A 20,184-nucleotide genomic window follows, 5' to 3' on the forward strand; every position below is an offset into this window, starting at 1 on the left:
CCTCTGAGGCTGAGAGGCAGTGACTGGCCCAAGGTCACCCAGTGAGCTTCATGGCTGTGTGGGGATTCGAACCCTGGTCTCCCAGGTCATAGTCCAACACCTTAACCACTACACCACACTGGCTCTCTTGCATTGTCTTTAGACTATGCTAAAGAGGTATTCTAATATTAGAATGCATTGCAGAATCAGGACCTAATTTGGTAAAAAGGGACTTACCAGCGATCAAGGTGTTTTGATTTTCACCCTTTGTGTACAATGCCCAACAGAGAGAAACGGGCATCCATACCTGTTCTTTATTAACGTCAATTGCTGTCTTTTATTTTTGCTAGTTTAATACTTAGGAACAGATAATCTTAAACTGTGTACACAAATGGCACTCTCGCCACGACCGTGTTCCTTATAGTATGAATGGACTGATCCATATTTAAAACACGTGTCTTTCCAAATGCTGGAGTGGCATCCCTGGCATTTGCGGCAGCCCCAAATCTTCCTTGCCTCCACAGCAGTCACAGCTGAGCTGCTGCCAGTTCTTAAACCCAGGCAGTTCACTGCAGCCAGGGAGGAAAGGTGCTTTTTCTTTGCCAGTGTCAACCCTCCACCCACTGCAGTCAATGGTAAGGTATTAGCTTGCACCTGTTCACATAAGCACTCTCTTGATTACTCGCCCCGAGTCTCCTGTTTTAATTGGTGTGTTGCTTAAAGGGATTGTTTTATTGTGTATTTTAAATATGGAGGTTTATAGTGTAGCGGTCAGTGTTGTATCCAATATAGCACTAAGGAACAGGTGCCATCAGACAAGGATTTCCGTTTGTGCAACACGACTGATCTCCTCTCTCCTCCCCCTCCCCCACGCCTCCTAAATCTGTTCTAGGAGGTTCCCCCAACACTCTGAAGCACATCTGGGCAAGGCGTGGGGTAAATGTGGGGAGAGAAGGGGAGGAATGCCCCACTGCACAAGTGGAAATGCTTTAGCTGGATACCACCCATAGCGCTGGACTAGGGTCTGAGAGACCAGAGTTCAAATCCTCACTCACTCATGAAGCTCAGTGGGTGACCCTTGGGCCAGTCACTATCTCTCAGCCTAACCTACTTCACAGGGCTGTTGTGAAGATAAAATGAGTAGGGAAGGGAACCATGCATGCCGCCTTGAGCTCCTTGGAGGAAAAGTGGGATAGAAATGTAATGATAATATTTTAAAGTTTGTACAACTGGTTTTTATACTTTATAAACTGCTTAAAAGCCTATTTTGAAATAATAATAACAACAACAACAACAACAACAACAACAACAATAATAATAATAATGGCAGGGAATAAAGATGGTGTAGTACAACCAACAGAAACTGTAGCCTCAAGAGCCAAAGCTGAGGTCAGCTCATACCACTGCTATGCAAGCATAGGCTGCGGTACTGCACTGCCACCTGGAACTTTGTGCCTAATCCTAGATGCTGCATGAGTGAGATGTCTGATAATAAGGAATGAGCTATTGTTCTTACAAACTGTGGCATTCGTAACACTAAATAGAGATATTCTGAAGCGGCAGCAAACTAACAGTGTGGAAATCACTATAGCAAGGCTTTCACACAGTGAGGCCCTAGATGTTTACATTGCACAGGCATCCTTAGATCATCACTGCATTCTACAGAAATGAAATAAAAACACAAAAAACCTGCCACTGCAGCATTTGTGCATCGCACACTGCATTTATGACACTGGTAGCCAGAATGAAGATACAACACATTATATTGTTTTTAATGGTGTTGTATGTTTTATTGTTGTACACTGCCCTGATATTTTATGATATGGCGGTATAGAAATACTTTTATAAATAAAATAAATAAAATAGGTATCACTTCTCATTGTATGAGAACGGTAGGTCATGGCAGCTGTTCAACAAGGTGAACCGTATTTGTGTAGAATGGGTTCAGTCCACTTGAAACATTTTTCTCTATGTTGTTAATTATATATGTGAAGGGGCTAATATGTGTAGTAAGCCAGTGTGTAATATAGCCGTCATCTGCTTATGATGCTTTAGCATCCAGACAGCAGGTATATCATGAGAAGCACAACTCCAACAGAATTACAAAATATACACATACATATTTCTAACACTCCACTAAAGAAGCTAAAAAGAAGCTTTAGAATGGGGTAAGGAACCTCAGGCCCAGGGGCTGAATCTGGCCCTCCAAGCCTCTGTATCTGACCCTTGGAACTTTCATCAGGCCACACCCCTCACTAGTCTTGTTCTAAGCCAGGGATAGGAAACCTGTGGCCCTCCAGAGGCTGTTGGACTCCAGCTCCCATCAGCTCCAGCCACCATGGCCAATGGTCAGGGATGACAGGAGCTGAAGTCCAACAACCTTTAGAAGATCACAGGTTTCCCATCCCTACTCTAAGCCCTCCTCACATCTGTCATGGATGGAATGTGTCCTTGGGCTGCCTCTCCCTTGCCTGGATGGAGAGGTCTGCATGTGTGTAAAACCTGGTCTTTTGTGTGGCTGAAATGTAGCCTATTGTACAAAGGTAAGAGCCACATCCATTGCTCTGCCCACTTTTGGGCCAAAAGCAGTTCCCCTCCCCTGCTTTAGAAGGTTAAATGTAGCACAGTTGTTTTATATCTCAACTCCCAATGTATGTTGCCCAATAGCACCATTTGCAGCAAAGTTAGGACAACTTGATTGCATCACAGGCAGTCAGATGAAAATACATTAATAACAAAAGTAAATGTCAAAATGCAAGCTCTTACTTTTACTTCCGCCATCTTCCCGCCATGTTCGATGTGCCTCTCAAGGTATTCTGAAGACAGGAGATCACTGAAATGAAAGGTACAATGTTTTCCATTATATGACATTCAAGCTTTCATGTAAACACTGCCATCTGAAAATTATAAATCCCAGTGGAATATATATATATATATTTCTCAAAAGAAGCTATACGGAAGGCTGTTGTTGCTGTTTTTAAAAGCAGTGCCCCATGCTGACAACAGATGTCCAGAAACCAAACTAAGGTATCAAACTTACGATTTTTTTTAAATACAGTAATGCAAACACTGTGAAGCAATGGCTGATTTCTATGACACATAACTTATAGAATAATATGGCCAGGTTTCAGATACAGATTTGTTTGATTGTCATAACTATTGTTGTTGCTGATGCTATAATAATATGGCCAGGTTTCAGATACAGATTTGTTTGATTGTCATAACTATTGTTGTTGCTGATGCTATAATAATTATAATCCCCCCCAAAATGCTAATTTTAGCAATTAAGTATAAAAGAGCAAAATGGCTGTAATGGATTTTCACCTTATTTAAAGGAGAAGTTAAATATAATTTCTCATGGGGAGAGTGAGTGCTTAATGGGTAGGGAACTATTTCAAGGAACAATTTGTTTACACCAGTGGTTTTGAATGGGGTGTCCCCCAGGGGGTAGTACATGAAAATCTCAAGGAGGGCATGAGTGTTTCCAAAAATTATGCATACTATAAGAAAAAAAATGACAACATTAAAATATAAAAGTATGAAATGCTATGTTCGGAAGGTGAAAAAATTGTACATAGCATACTACATGATCTGCCTGTCATCAGGGGTGCAGAGTAGTTTGATCTTATTATGGGAGCCAGGTTTGAAGGGGTGTGTGGGATATTTCTGTTAGCTAAAAGGGGCCATGGATTCAAAACACTGGTTGAGAAACACTGGTTTATACTGTCGCTGAATTTTAAGAGCTGTGAAGTAAGATGGTGTTCCAGAGAAGTCAACACATTTTGGAATTGTCTTTGTATTTGTCCTGAGGAAAGATTCTGTGTACAGAATTCTCAGCTATGCATGCAGAAAATATGGTAACTAAAAATTCCAGGGCAATAACAATTTATTCTTTAGCAACTACTTACATCAGTAACCACCTTCATGCTACGCAGCACTAGCCTTCCGCTCTGTCTGCTAGCTTGAAAGTTTGCAGGTACTAATATGAATCAGTGTAAAACTGATAAAACTCAGTTTGACTGCTGTCATTTTAGAATGCAACTGGAATTTTATGAGTCAGTGACAACTGGGGTGAAAGCATGGATGTAAACAAAAGATTTCCAGTCTGTAACCTTTTAATTAGAACAGGGGTGGGGAACATCTGACCACGGGCCAAATGTGGCCCGCAATGCAATTCCATCTGGCCCTCAAGTCTCTCCCCAGGCCACACCCCTCACTAGAGTGCTCCATGTCCTTCACAAGTGCTTTTGCTTGGCTGAAATACGTCCCTAAACTATTGTGCCTCCTGCTTCTCTGCATGCAGGATACAGAGGTTGTGTGAGTGTAGAAGCCTTTGTCTTTTACGTGTGTAGAAGGTAGCCTACTTTATAAGGGGAGGAGAAGCATGCTTTGTCCCACCCAATTTTTCTTTTTGCCCTGCCCACCACTGATATGGGTCTCCCGGAAAGCTTACCATGAAGTGCATGCAGCCCTACGACCAAAAAAGGTTCCTCAACCTTGAATTAGAGCCAGGCACACTAACAACATAGATTGTATGCACACCTGCGAGGCATTTTGTGAGAATTCTCATTCTTTTTCCTGCAAGAAGTTTTAGGTTGCAACTCCTCCAGCACCGTTCAATAGCTTAACTTTTTGAACAGGGCTTAGCAGATTTAAGTAATTTGGGAAATGGTACCATCTGACTCCAAACATATTACTATTATTATTTATTATACTTATTAATGGCCTCCTACTAAAAACTCTAGGTGATTTACAAAAAAAGAACCAAACACAAACACCGTAAATAGAGACATATAAAATGCCCCAATGAATTCTCCTGCGGAGCATTGCCTATGATGTGCTGCAAATGCCTTGTTATAGCGCAGCTGACGTCTTTATTGACACAAAGAAGAGACTGCAGAACTCCCACCAAACTCGGAAAGGATCATCTGGATGCTGCTGCTGACGAGAGTTAAAAATAATTGTATGAATCAAATAAAAAGCTTTCTAGAACACATTGCCAAAGTTTTATGGCCCTTCTAGGCAAATACCACCTCATCACATACTGAGCTGGAGAGCGAATTGATTTGCGGGGAAGGATTGTAGCTCAGTGGTAGAGCACATGTTTTGAATACAAAAAGTCTCATGTTCAGTCCCTGGCATCTCCAGCTAGATCTGGGAAACATTCCCGCCTGAAAGCTGCCACTTAGATGTAGACAACGCTAACCTAGATGGACCAATAGTCTGACTCAGCAGAAAAGCAGCTTTCTACATCCAATAGGACCATTATTTGTTTATAACAGGATACTGCCTAATGTTTTGCAGTGCAAAATGACAAAAGTCCAATTTTAAGTAAGTATTTCAAACGTCTTATTCATGGAATGAATGCAAGCTATTGACGCAATACAGTTGCAACCTCTTGAAAACAAATAGAAGAATGAGTTTTTAATAAGACTAAACTGAATCGTACATCACACAGAAACCATTTTTGCTGTACTAAAACGCACAGCCTTTTGTTACAAGGAAATAATTGTCCTTATTAACCTACATGGGGCAAACACACAGAATTGGCACTTGCCCTTGTAACATGAAAGCATCGATTGCTTTTGCAGTAAAATCATTTGCATTTAAACGGTGACAAATCACATGCTTCTGGCAATCTGAATAGCATTGTTTGACAGTGAGACCACCCTAAAATCCTGCTGGCTCCAAAATAGAAAGAAAAACAAAGAAGGTGCAACAACTCCAAGCCAATGTCAGGCCCATAGCCAGAAATTTGGGGCTGATTTGCTTTAACCTGAGGCTGAAAGAAGAACTGACTGGAAGGAATCAATGCAGAACTGCCAGAACATAAATGCAGGAAATCAAATTTCTTTGAAATTAAGAACGATCCTATAAAAGGGGAGGGAGTGGGAGAGAATCTGTGGCAGAGTTACCACCACTTCCTATGCCCTGCCAGCTTTCTGCAGCCATGATGGGGTGAGGGAGCTTCCCCCCTTCTTTCCCCTCCTTCTGTTGAACTTCCTAAAACATGTTTCCCTTCCATTGATACCACTGGGAGGGAAATTAATTATGCTACCTCCAGAGTTGGCATACTGATGACTCAGAGCAAGCGTTTATAAGAAAAAACAAAAAAGAGAAACTAAATTTTACAAGGCCTAGAGAAGTCACATGCTTGCTGAAGCTTATCAGTAAAATATGTGCTTGTAAGCTGCTGCTGTAATGGCTAACTGGAATGCAGATACGGGTGGAGAAATTAATGTGCTGTGTGCATAAGAAGTTGAGGACCTAGTTAGAAGATCAACCAATGGAAAGGTGACAGGTTGGCACTAAGGGGCCAATTAGAATGTGCCATGAATTTTTGCTTGCACTGTGTAAAAGTGTAGCAGCCCCATAAGGGGTTTGCTTGTTTTGCGAATTATCGCCTTACACCTCTTTCTGGCCAGAACGAAATAAAGTTTGTTGGACCCTTCAACCTGGGTGTGGTCATTTGGCTGTACTGCGCACCGGGCAACGAACCCATTTGGGAGATAACAATACCTCTCAGCCCTTTTTCTGAGTGTGTCAGGGAAACAAGGGGGCTTTGGATCCTATAGAATCAAGGATGCCCCTGACATATCCCATTTGAGTCCTACTGATCATGAAACACCACTAGCAGTACATCTGTAGGTAAAACCTTCCATTAGTGTACCAGGAAAAGGATCTGTCAACTTCAGTACTCTCCATTTCTCATTTTTCCAACCTTAAATTAAGCTCCCCCCATTTCTGCAGCAATGTGCAAAACTTAAAAAACCCAAATCCTTTTCAAAATTCTTCAGCTTTTTAGTGTGAATTTCTCCTAATAAGCACATTTTTATATGTAGTTTTGACTAACGCACACATTTTTTGCAAGCGATTTCTCCTAGTATAATGCATTTGGGCATGTTATTTTCACCAATATACTATTTTTATGCATGCTTTCCCCCAATATATGCATTTTTGCAAACACTGGTTGCAGAACTGCATCACAAAATTTGGAGAAGTGAAAATTTCGAAGGATGGCTGTGTTCTGGTTCTCATATTGTTTCAGAAAGTGCAGCTTTGATAGATGCAGCTTTCAATGTGAACTGAATCCGATCTCTCTCCCATACCTAACCAGGAGCTGCTCCAGAGTACATGGGCTGTCCCCGCCAACGGAGCTCATGGAAGAACAGAATTCACACTGGTTCTTAAGGTCCCTTAGCCAGACTCCTGGCAAAGATGTGACTCCTCTGTTGATTGTGTTAACATTAATGACATTTCAAGATTATAAAATTTAAAAATATGTGTTTAGTCCTTATCAATCATCCCAGGATCTTTGCACTCCTTGGCCAGAACACTGGGGGCAGGAATAAGTTCACTTCTTCCTAAGCAATCACGAGAAGTGCCGTAGCTCAGTGGAAGAGCACATCCTTTGCATGCAAAAGATCTTAGGTTTAAACTGCAGCATCTCCAGCTGGGGCAGGGAAAGTGCTCCTGCCTAAAACCCTGGATAGCTGCTGACTTGGTATAAGACAGCTTTCTATGTTCCTAATACTGCCAACACACTTCTCCTTCACTATATAAATAAAAGGGTTAGATCATTTTTAAATGAAAGGTGAACATTCAGGGAAGGGTCTTAGAACGTCTCTGGGGAGGCATCTTATGGCTAAACCTCTGATTAATCCACATGTTGAGTCTGAAACTGAAAAACAAGAGGGTTATGGTTCTGTGGCTGCCAAGGACATGAAAAAATAAGAGTGACAAAACACCTATGAATAAGAATAACAACAAGAACACCTGTGCTATGATATTTTTGAAACATAAGCTCAAGTAAGAGATAAGAGTCTTGGGAAATGCAGCAGTGTAGTGTGTGTTTCAGTTCCAAACAGTATCTCATAGAAAATACATTGTGCACTTGGATTTTCCAATGAAGTCATAATAATACATTGTGCACTTGGATTTTCCAATGAAGTCATAATACATTTTAATATTATCTTCACATTTGAGTTTAAAACCAAACACAGAGTAAGAGAAGTCCTGAGATCAACATTTGAGGCCCTTCTCTGTGTGTCCCCCCCAAGAGAAATTTGGAAAGTGGCAACAAAATAACATGGAAGACCCACCTACCAGCTTGTGGGATGCTCTCCCCAGGAAAGGTGGCACTGACTTTCTCAACTTTCTGGTGCCAGGCAAAGACTATTTTTAATTCTCCCAGGTATATGAACCACAGTGATGGCCACGCTTTTGGTAGCTACTCATGTTCATCCTGTATGGAGGGGGGTATTATGGGCTGTTTTAGATGACTTGTTCTTTGGATGAACACTTTTAGTATTTTATATTTTTAATTACTTTTTAATGTATTTTATATTTAATGTTGGTAAATAACTTCACAATGCCTCTGGATGTGTGAAGTGATATATAAATATAATTAACTAACTAAAAGAGAAACCCAACTCCCACCCTTTGCACCAGGCCAGTGACACCTAATGGATTCATGTCAATGACGCAGAGGAATTCGCTCCAGGCTTTGGTCCAGACTTTCAAGGAGCTGTGCAAGGTGCTTGAATGTTTGGACTAAAACCCACAGTAGATTCCACTGCCCCACTGACATGGAACCATCAGTCACCATTGCATCAGGCTAAAGGTGGCAGTGGTGGACCTGCCTGCCTCCATGGGCCTCTGCCTGAGATGCAGTGATAGCCACAAAGCATCATTAAGCCCCATCAGGCAGGGGCCAGTGTTAGGAATTGAACCTAACTTATATTATATGTATCATTCTCTCTCTCTCTCTCTCTCTCTCTCTCTCTCTCTCTCTCTCTCTCACACACACACACACACACACACACACACACACACACACAGAGAGAGAGAGAGAGAGAGAGAGAGAGAGAGAGAGAGAGATTTATAATTATACCTCCCCAAAATTTATTTTAAATCTTGGGCAGATTTTATTTTCCAAGATTTGAACTATATTTAGGAAGGAAGGAAGGAAGGAAGGAAGGAAGGAAGGAAGGAAGGAAGGAAGGAAGGAAGGAAACCCTCTTTATAAGTTGGTTTAATAGTCATTCTTCCAGGAGGCCAGGTGTCTTAGCATCTTCACAATATATTTATTTATTTATTTATTTTATTTCATTTTTAAACCGCCCATAGCGAATAGCTCTCTGGGCGGTGTACAAAAGATTAAAAGTACAGAAATACAAAATATCACAATAAATAAACTGAAACAAAGAGATTTAAAATTGTAACATTAAACGCTTTAAAATGCCTGGGAGCATAGCCAGGTCTTAACCTGGCGCTGAAAAGATAGAAGCGTCGGCGCCAGGCGTATTTCTTCGGGGAGGCTATTCCACAATTCGGGGGCCACTACAGAAAAGGCCCTAGATCGAGTAACTGTCCTCCGGGCTTCCCGATGGGTTGGTACCCGGAGGAGGGCCTTAGACGCTGAGCGAAGTGACCGGGTCGATTCATAGCGGGAGAGGCGTTCCACAAGATACTGCGGTCCCACGCCGTGTAAGGCTTTATAGGTCAAAACCAGCACCTTGAATCTGGCTCGGAAGCAAATAGGTAGCCAGTGCAAACGGGCCAGAACAGGTGTTATATGCGCTGACCGGCTGGTCCTCGTCAGCAGTCTGGCTGCTGCGTTTTGCACTAGCTGAAGCTTCTGAACTGTCTTCAAGGGCAGCCCTACGTAGAGCGCATTACAGTAATCCAACCTAGAAGTTACCAGAGCATGAACAACTGAGGCGAGGTCATCCCTGTCCAGATAGGGGCGTAGCTGGGCTACCAACCGAAGGTGGTAGAATGCATTCCTTGCCACCGTGGCCACTTGCGCCTCCAGAGACAAGGAAGGATCGAAAAGAACCCCAAGACTACGAACCTGTTCCTTCAAGGGGAGTGTAACCCCATCTAGAACAGGGTACGCATCCACCATCTGGGCAGGGAAGGCATTCACCAACAGTGTCTCAGTCTTGTCTGGATTGAGTCTCAGTTTATTAGCTCTCATCCAGTCCATTATCGCGGTCAGGCAGTGATTCAGCACATCCACAGACTCACCTGTAGAAGATGAAAAGGAGAAATAGAGCTGCGTGTCATCAGCGTACTGGTGGCAACGCACTCCAAAACTCCTGATGACGGCACCCAGAGGCTGCATGTAGATGTTAAAAAGCATGGGGGACAAAACCGACCCCTGAGGGACTCCACAATGGAGAGTCCAAGGAGTTGAGCAATGTTCCCCAAGTACTACCTTCTGGTGACGATCCGCCAAGTAGGAGCAGAACCACTGCCAAGCAGTGCCTCCAACTCCCAACTCCGCGAGTCTCCCCAGAAGGATACCATGGTCGATGGTATCAAACGCCACTGAGAGATCAAGGAGAATCAACAGAGTCACACTCCCTCTGTCCCTCTCCCGACAAAGGTCATCATACAGGGTGACCAAGGCTGTTTCAGCGCCAAAACCAGGCCTAAAACCGGATTGAAACGGATCCAGATAATCGGTCTCATCCAAGAGCACCTGGAGCTGACCGGCAACCACCCGCTCCAGAACCTTGCCCAAAAAGGGGACATTCGCCACCGGTCTATAGTTGTTCAGGTCATCTGGGTCTAAGGAAGGTTTCTTTAAGAGAGGTCTTACTACTGCCTCCTTGAGGCTACTAGGGACTACTCCCTCACTCAAGGAGGCATTTATCACTTCCTTGGCCCAGCCGGTGGTAGTAGTCCTGCTAGCCTTCACTAGCCAAGATGGACAAGGATCTAGAGCAGACGTGGTCGCCCACACCAATCCAAGTACCTTGTCCACTTCCTCAAGCTGCACCAACTGAAACTCATCCAATAATGAAAGACAAGACCGTGTTCTGGACACTTCAATGGATTCGTCTGTCATAACATCGGAGTCTAGGTCCCTACGGATGCATGCGATTTTATTTTGGAAGTGCCCTGCAATGTCGTTACAGCGAGCTTCAGATGTTTCAATAGTATCTCGAGGACCAGAATGTAAGAGTCCTCGTACAACCCTAAAAAGCTCTGCAGGGCGGCAGAGAGATGTCCTGATAGAGGCAGCGAAGTGAAACTTCTTCGTCGCCCTTACCGCTTTTATATACGACTTAGTAGAGGCACTGCAGTATATACTGCAGTGGTTGACAGAATAATGAAATCATGAACACCACCTCATACAACATGCATTCAAGTGACATTGAAAATTTACACAAGAAAGCCACAACTAATCTTTTGCTTCAGCTGGCAAACAATAGACTTCTAATTGCTTAATCACAGATTTGGGAGAGAAGAAACTCAGCCAATCCTAATTATCCAACCACAGACTCCAGAACATGACCGTGGTATCTCGAGTATACCGCCATTAATCATTTATCTACAACAAACATGCTAGATTAGAATTCAGCATGTGCAACAACTGAGGCTCAAAACAGCATCTATTGCAGAACTACAAATGTTTAAAACCAGACACAATGCAACTTCAGATTAGAAAACAGGTGATCTGTTTGGAGCATCTAATGCCACATTGTCTATAACAGTATTTTAACACACCACCACAAGGGTAATGAACATGTGGCCCTCCAGCTGTTGGACTACAACTCCTATCATACCAGACCATTGGCCATGTTGGCTGGGGCAAATGAGAACGGGAATCCAACAACATCTGGAAGGCGACAGGTTTTCCACCCCTGCATTAAAGCCTCCATTTGCTTTACATTATAAGAGCTGGGAAGAGATACCTTGCATGGACTGCGCAACAGCTTGTAGACACTGCAGATAAAGAGCACATTGAATACATATAACTAAGTAGTTTCATTGTCCTCCCCTCAAATCACTATTTGACAAAAAGGGCAGCTGCAGTTTGTTCTTTCAAACCTGATCTGCCATCCTGCTTTGGAATTGAACGTGTCTGTGGGCAGAGGCTTAAGAAGAGACAAGCAGGACTTGCAACAAAACGTTGCAGTGTATCCTCCATCCAAAAAGGAGTGTTCCTGTTCAGGGTTCCAGACAGCCCTTCTCTCCATGGAGGACATTCCACTCTTCTCCTCTACTGTCCTCATAATCTATTTTTCTTTTTCCAACTCTCACTCTACATTCTGCAGCATCTGAGCATGCTCAGTCCTCATTGGGCTGTTTGGGGGAGATCTTTTGCTCTCTTCAGGTTTTTAAAAAGGGGGGTTTTGTACTTCTGCAAACCCTCAGGGGTCCCCCAACCATGTTAATGCTTCTCTCATTTCTCACTGGCCCTGCTTTGGCTACACTTTTTGACAGCACTCACCACTTGAGTTCACTATTAGAAGGAGTGATCAGGTGTCATCCCTCCCTTCCAGTGAATCGGTTTGTGACATATGGCAAACTGGCTGTGAAAGAGATGAACTGCTCCTGCTGTATCCACAGCAAGTTCCAGCCTCTTCCCCAGATGTGGCTCTGCTGGTGAGTGGAAGAGTGGCTGTTTATTTTTATTTTTAAAAAACTGTAGCCATTACTTGGACTAGATGTCGTCTCCTGCATCCTCCCTTCCAGTGGATCCACTAAATGAAAAAAGCCTGGCACCTACTGTGCAATGTTGCAAGCCACAACCCTCCACCAGAAGTAGGCTGACCTACAAAGAATATCCCAACTTGTCCTAAGTGATTCCATTAATGCTGTCTGTGTGTGCAAACTTAGCAAAATGGGAACTTCCTGGAACAAGAAGGGGCAATTTTTTAAATGCTTGTCCTTCCTTCTCGGGGCAAAAACTGGTTGGTATACCTACTCTCATATTTTGTTTTGTTTTGTACTCGAAGTTGATCTGGGACTGCAGCTGGAGCAGAATGCAACAGGTAGATTGTTTGTGGGGGGCAAACTACCACCAGCATCTAGCACCTTGTTTGTGGGATTTGCAGTGGCTGCCAATCTGCTACCAAGCCAAGTTTAAAGTGTTGGTACCAACTTATAAGGGTCTATACAGCTAAGGACCAGGTCACTTGAGACACCACCTTACCCCTTATATACCCAATAAGTTACTGAAGTCTGCAGTAGAGCTTCTCTTCCAAGTTCCAAAGATACCAGAAGCCCATTTCACAATAACTGAGAGCAGGGCTTTCTGTGGGGCTGCCCCTGTTCAGTGGAACAGCATTCCTATCAAAATATGACAGGAGGCCACTATTGTACGTTCCAAAAAAAACCTGAAGACATTTTTGTTCTTACAAGCTTTCCCAGCTGGATGAATGGGTCTCTGCCATTGGTGTTTACTTCAAAATGTTTTTAAGATTTATCTGCTGTTATTTTATGTGTAATAATAATATTACAATAAAACCTAACAACAACAATAACAACAACAGCAACTCATCAGACTGCCAGTGTTTAAAGGAATTGCTGGAATTTTGCTGCTGCATGGTATTCAATGACAGTGTAAGGTCAGGATGAGCAGTTTTAAAGCCTAGACAGTTGAAGTTATGTACAGTACATGAAAAAATATTGTGGTGTGTGGGGAGAGAATGTGAATACATGAATACTTCTAAAAACAAAAAGAATTGGCCACAGTTTCAACCACTGAGTGAACACAGCTTAATCTTGAACATCATTGGGATTTTTTTTATGTGAAGTGTTTGATCTCACCTCCTTCAGTAAAATCTTCCAGGGTGGCTTATAACAATGTTTAATTCAGTTAAATATATACATATAAGAATACAGTTAAAGCAGCAGGGTACAAAAATCATATGGTATCATAATCTAGTAACCTAGCCAAGTAAATAAGAGTCTTCATCTGGTGGCAAAAGGATGTAAGGATGAGCAGTTGGTGAGGGACTCCAAACCAAATTTTCTATAGAAAAGACAGCTGGCATCGGAGGAGGGGGGAACAGGATCTATTAATTTCATGTGTTAAGAGGTCTTAATAGAGCAGCAGCGTAGCCCTAAACTACAATATAATATAGGTAGGTTGAAGTCTTGGAATTTCAGCCCCTGACTTAGCTCTGTCATTTATTTCTCTAGCAGAAGTGTTCACCACGCCTTATTTATCACTGGTTCATCACTTGCTTTATTTACATCGATGACACTGATTTTATTGTCTTTGTTGGATATTTTGTTTTCTGCTTATTTGATCTATAGGCTTTTAATTATTTCATTTTTCTTACTGTTCACATTTATGATATGTTATACTTGGTTTTTTTGTTTTTTTAAAGGAAGGTCATCTCGGCTGGTAAAAAAGCCTTTCCATGTTTTAGCGCTGCATCAGTCCTGAACTTATAACAGGAAGGTGCTTTGTCCGGAGTGAGGGCATTGATCCATCCAAATCAGTACTGACTACATCAGGGACAGCCAAGTTGCTCCAATGTCAGTGGGTACCTTGGACAGCTTCCTGAAAGCATCTTAGACAATTCCTTGAAAGTTTATACTAAAACCCAAACTGGATTCACTGCCCCATGGACATCAGAGCCATCAATCTCCACTGCCAACATGGTGTACTCCAAATGTTTATTTATCTTAAATAAATATATATTTTATCCCACTCTTCAGCCAAAATAAGTTTCCCAAAGCTGCTTACAAATCACTAAAAAAAACCAATCAACCAATCACTCTTACAATCCACAGATATCGTTGGATTACAGCTCCCATCATCTCTGCCTAATGGCCACGCTGGCTGGGGCTGATGGAAATAATAATTTAACGATATCTGAGGGCACTATGTTGGCTCTCCCTGTTGGTTCTTCAGAGTTTTTGATAAGAATCTTTGCCCTATCAGGGATTTCATGGGGGGGCCTTCTGCATGCAAAGCCTGTGATCTACCACTGAGTTACAGTCAAACCTACTGAGGCTACAATCCTAAACACATTAATAACTCCCATTAAACTCAATGGGACTTATTTCTGAGTAAACACACTTAGGATTGCACTGTAAGTGGCATTTGCAGCATTCCCACCATCATTCACGAAGACTTCCAAACCCCTGACCATTTCATCTGGCTCTTTGCAATGCATCTTCTGGAATCTCCCTTGCCATTGCTAAATTATTGATGGTTCTAAAAAAAGCTGTTCTGATGCACTATGTGCTATTTATAAACAGGGGGAAAAGCAAACTAAACAAGGATGCAGGCAGCTCTGTGCAGTTGTACAGTTATTCAGCTGTCAGACATAAAGTATGCAAATACCAGCTTTAGAACCAACAAAAACCAAAGAGAGGAATTTTATTTATGAGAATGGATTGGGGAACTGGGAATTATAAAGATAATTTCCAAGCAATAACAAATTAAATCAATATTTCATGGTGCCCATTTTAATATTTACTCTTTAATACCTTCCATATCTACTTAGGTGTAAGCCACTGAGTTCAATGAGATCCCCGCCCCCCACCGTAAATGTGTATATTTCTACATGTGGAAGAAATCTCCTTACAGGATAAAATGCCTGCTTCTTTTAGTGAATTAAGTTAGTCACATGATTAAACCAAATCTGTTTGTAGCATGCAAGATCCAATCCTCAGCTTAGGAAGCATCCACCAACACAAAAAGGTACATCAAAACAAACATTTTATACCCAAAGTTAACTGCATCTCAAACCACAGCTACATACAATACTGTCCACCTATTTGTAAGTCCTGCCAGGAAATGGAATCACTTTCATCCACTGTTAGGCGTCACCTAAAAGGAATGGCTGAATATAGAAGCAGGCCTCTTCTATATTGAGTTTTAAACATTTACTGAAACCTTGACACCAGGCTTCTGCACACGAGTAAGATAAATACTGACAGGTAAGATAAATACTTTCTATAGTATTTAGTTGGCAATCTATTTTTTAAAAAAATTATGTGGTTTTTCTTGTGTACGATAGTTGTAAACTGTTTTGATATATTTAATCAAATTGCGGCCTACAAGTATTTATAGAAATAACTGAACCTGAGAGCAATGGACCACAAAGGCAAAGCCAGCAGCATTCTTACTCTAGTCCAGAGACAGGGAATCTATAGTTCTCCAGATGTTGTGGGACTGCAACTCCCTTCATCCTTGACCATTGGCCATGCTGGCTGTGGCTGATGAAAGTTGGAGTCCAGCAATATCTGGAGCGCCACAAGGTTTCTCAACCCTGCTCAAGCCAAACACTGCCCACCTCTCATCTGCTTGCCCTCTCTTATAATTTGAAAAGAGGGTTTAGAGTAACATGTGTGTGCATATACATGTATATATGCATGTGTGGCCCCTCTCCCTCACAAGGCACCCCCCCCACAAGTCCTGCCACACTCCCTCCTTTAAGGCTTTTGGGAACGATGGAATTTGCTCCCATAAGAGGTAGTGATGGCCATCAACCTGGATGGCTTAAAAGAGGATTTAGACAAATACATGGAGGGCAAGTCTATCAGTGGCTACTAGCCATTATGGCTATGCTCTGCCTCCATTGTCGGAGGTGGTATGCTTTCAGTACCAGTCGCTGGAAACTGCAGGAAAGGAGAGTGATCTTGTGCTGAGATCCTGCTTCAGGGCTTCCCATGGGCATCTGGTTGGCCACTGTGAGGACAGGATGCTAGACTAGATGGGCTGGCCTGATCCAGCAGGGCTCTTCTTATGGCCTTATGCTTTTGTTTAACTGGAATGGTCTTTGAACTGTGATGTCTCTTGCTTGCCTGGAAGGAGGAGGGAGAGATGCATTGTGTCTACAGAGACTTCTGACGTTTGTGTGGGTGGAATGTGGCCTATTCATTGTTCACATTCATTGTTCTGCCCACCACAGCCATATGGCCCCCCTGGAAGGTTGCCCACAAGAGAATGTGGCCCTCCAGCTAAAAAAAAAGTCCAATCCTATTCTACTCGAATGGTAACACAACAGGGATTACAAATTGTATGGTTTGTTTTTTGGTTGGTTTTTCCCTCAGGCCTTGCCCACTTGCCTATGAGCGTATGTTGCCCTCCAACTGAAAAAAGACTCCCCAGCTCTTTTCTACTGAAATGGTAATCCAACAGGCACTGAAGTTTCCATGATTTAGTGGAGCTTGTTTATTTCGACCCGCGTTCCAGTTCAAGGGAGCAAAGGAGGCTAGGACTTGGACAGCTATTTCTTTAGAATCAAAGAGCAGCAAACAGGTGGTCTCCTTCCAGCCTTCTTCACTTCCTTGAAGGGTCAGAGAGCTGGTGCGGAACGAAACAAGCTCCACTGAGCCATGGAACAAGCACCACCTGCCAAACTATTATTCAAGCAGAATCATATTCCTGTTGATTTAGAAATGAAGAGTGAATCAGAAAGCAGGAGGAACTGGAGAAGGGGGCTCTGCAGCTGGAGGGAAGAGTCACAAACGTTGTAGAATAGAACTGTTCTATTGTTGGGGTTGAATTTTAGCTTGTTTTTGATGAGATGTCTACCTTATTTAGTATGCCACCTTAAGTATGCATCACTGAAATAAATAAAGGGGGCCTGGGAGGAGTTAGGATACAGGTCTAATGGGGAGATGCTGAAATTAGTGTCAGTAATTACTATCCATCCTGCCTTGATTTCATAATGACAAAGGCAAAACCAGCTTACCCCTGGTGGGAATGATCCTAAGAACAAGCCTTAGCAAGAATAAATGCACTCCTCTTTTTTGCAAAGGTACTAGTTTCCCTTATAGTCAAATCTTAAAGAAAAAATGGAAATGATTGTTCCCAGAGCAGCATCAGAAGTAGAAAAGCTTTGTAGGGTTATATGGACAGATGCCAAGAAAATGCTAAAGATGTCAATTCAAATCACATTCCTATTCCCAAGGAATCAGGCCAGCACTACAGTTTTTCAACATGTCTGCTCACAGTGCAAATACAGGTATCTGTTTTTGTAAACCTGCAGGGAAAAAAAAGAGATGTCTAGTAATTTCGGGTATGGAGAGGCATCTTTTGCAGCATATTAACGTTATGACTGTATGGAATAGTCTGGATATTTTTATTATACTAATTTACAAATACAGCTTTGTGGTTGATCTTCTCTATCATATTGTGGATGCTTAACAAAAATTAAATAATGCATTTACAGTGTTAAATAATACATTATAATAATACAACCAGGCATTAAGAGCAGGCAAAGGTATGTTTCAAAATGGGCATTTGGAATATCAAGATGAAGATCGATGAAAACTAGAAGCTATTCCCTCTCCATTTTGGTGACAACTGTACAGATGGCCACGCTGTCACCTTTCATAAGATGACTAAATTCTGCACATAAAAGGAAGTTTCAAATGGGCAAATGGGCAGAACAACCACTCCATTGTCACTCCATTACTTTGTTGAACTTCTGCCTCCATATTAGACAGTATGTAAGTTTAAATATACACATATCTGAATGAACTATCTGGATTAACTATCAGACACAGCGAAACAGAGGCCACGGTGTGCTTCTCCTCTGAAAGAGATGGCCATAATGTCACCTCCTACTTAAGTGTTATGCATTTCCAGCTGATACCTCTCCCATCTGGGTCAGGACAGTCTGATGTTCTCAAGAAGACCAGTCCCTTTTGTCCAGCAAGAGCAGTTCTAGCAAACCACTGGGGAATTACTGCTGTCAGCACACTTTCAGCTCTAGCAATGCATGCAGGAATGCAACTTCTCCACAGACACAATGTCATCCTAGGCAGCTCACCCAGGAAAGATGCCAGCAGATTTCTGAAGAAAGCATTTCCTTTATACGGGCAGCTCTGTTCCAAAACAGGCCTCAACAGGAGCCTCGCTTCAAACACGGCTACATGGCTTCAGAGACTCTGAGGAAGAACTGTAACTAGGGAAGGAAGGAAGTCATCCCAGCCTATCCCAGGACACTTCTTTCCCCAGTTTCAGATTTGTCATTTCAGCAGCTCTGTTCAGACTTTCCATGTGATGGGAAAAAGTAGAGAGACACTCACTGGCCCATCCCCCTCTGTTATGTTCCCAAAGACCCGAGACCCATCACCCTCTATACATTTGGGCAGAACTTCTGCAGGGAAAAGATTGCTCCATTCATGCAGGCTCTCTCTCCCCATGTGAACTAGAACCCTATCTGAGCAGGGTTCAAGATCATTTAGGAACCTGCATGAATAGAACAGCCACTCTGCTGCAGACGTTTAGCCCCAATGCATACAGGATAGTGGGACAGGGCCACCAGATGTACCAACATGTCAGAGCAAATGAATGAATCCCCACTTTCCTCCCTGCATGCAATCGGGAAATGCCTGAACAGGGCAAGTAATATTCCAGTTTATGTGATTGCTTCCATACCATACATTCCATTCCAATCCTCTGTTATCAAAAGCAAATACATAAGCATGATATGGCATTAGACCTTAATGTGTTACTGGACTGTGACTCCATTACCTGAATCTGCGCAAGCGCATCTGTCAATAAGCTCATTTGTGGCAGCTTCATAGCTGTGGGGTGGACATCACTCAGGACTTTGTATGTATAGGTTCTCAAGCTCCAGCATCCAAAAGGCTTCGGGTGACAGAGCAGCCTTCTACAACTACAACTCCCATCAACTGTGCTTGCTGGGGCAGATGGGAGTTGGAATCCAAAACATCTGGAGGGCACCAGGTTGGCAAAGAGTTTCTGCCAACCCAGTCATTATAGCAGGCTGGACAGTCGGGCTAATGCCCTAGCTCAGATTCAGTTTGGCAGGCATTATTCTGTTTTCTCACTAGATTGTAGAACTTGGGATATTCTTATAGCCTCCCCTCATTGCTAGTCTTTATGTCTTAACCACACAAGCCATAGCCTGCTATGGATTGGTTGGAGCAGAGTGAAAGGAAGGAGAAGCTACAGTGCATAAAGTTAGCAACATAATAATTTAAACATCTCTTCTTGAGCCAAAAACCTTTGTATCGCCATTAAACAATAGCAAACATTTATGCAGATTGAAAGACAATAGCTACATTTTTCTTTGTTTCCACCCCACCCCGCCAGGAATAATTTTAATGTATGACATAGCACTTGCTTGTCATTTCCACATTTATTCATTTTTATGCACCAAACTTTTGCATTTCTTTCTATTAAAACAATTAACTAGTGGGATGTTAAAAAACCCAGTGTAATCCTACACATGTTTACTCAGAAGTAACTCCTACTGAGTGCAATGAAACTTACTCCCAGGTACGTCTGCATAGAACTGCAACCTTTGTCTTACTCCTGCTCCTCTTCCTTTTTTTAAAAACAAAACACAAATTTCAATGTCGCCTTATGGGATTTTTGTTTGTTTCTTAAGCAAATCCTTTTGGGATGAGAGCAATTCTGTGCCATTGTTCTACCTTAATTCAATCCAGGAAGGAAAGAAGCAG

General features: G+C 42.5%; 1 protein-coding gene across 4 annotated transcripts in view; it reads right to left on the reverse strand.

Moving 5' to 3' along the window:
• The window catches only part of ADAM22 (ADAM metallopeptidase domain 22), a 181,234-nt gene that overhangs the window by 99,787 nt on the left and 61,263 nt on the right, over positions 1-20,184 (reverse strand). For all 4 annotated transcript variants that reach the window (XM_061585708.1, XM_061585709.1, XM_061585707.1 and 1 more), the window contains exon 4: positions 2,746-2,812. In XM_061585708.1, the coding sequence (XP_061441692.1) occupies positions 2,746-2,812 (67 nt within the window). The remainder of the gene's footprint in view (positions 1-2,745; positions 2,813-20,184) is intronic.

Source organism: Rhineura floridana, chromosome 10 (assembly GCF_030035675.1).
Source record: "Rhineura floridana isolate rRhiFlo1 chromosome 10, rRhiFlo1.hap2, whole genome shotgun sequence".
Taxonomy (NCBI): Eukaryota; Metazoa; Chordata; class Lepidosauria; order Squamata; family Rhineuridae; genus Rhineura; species Rhineura floridana.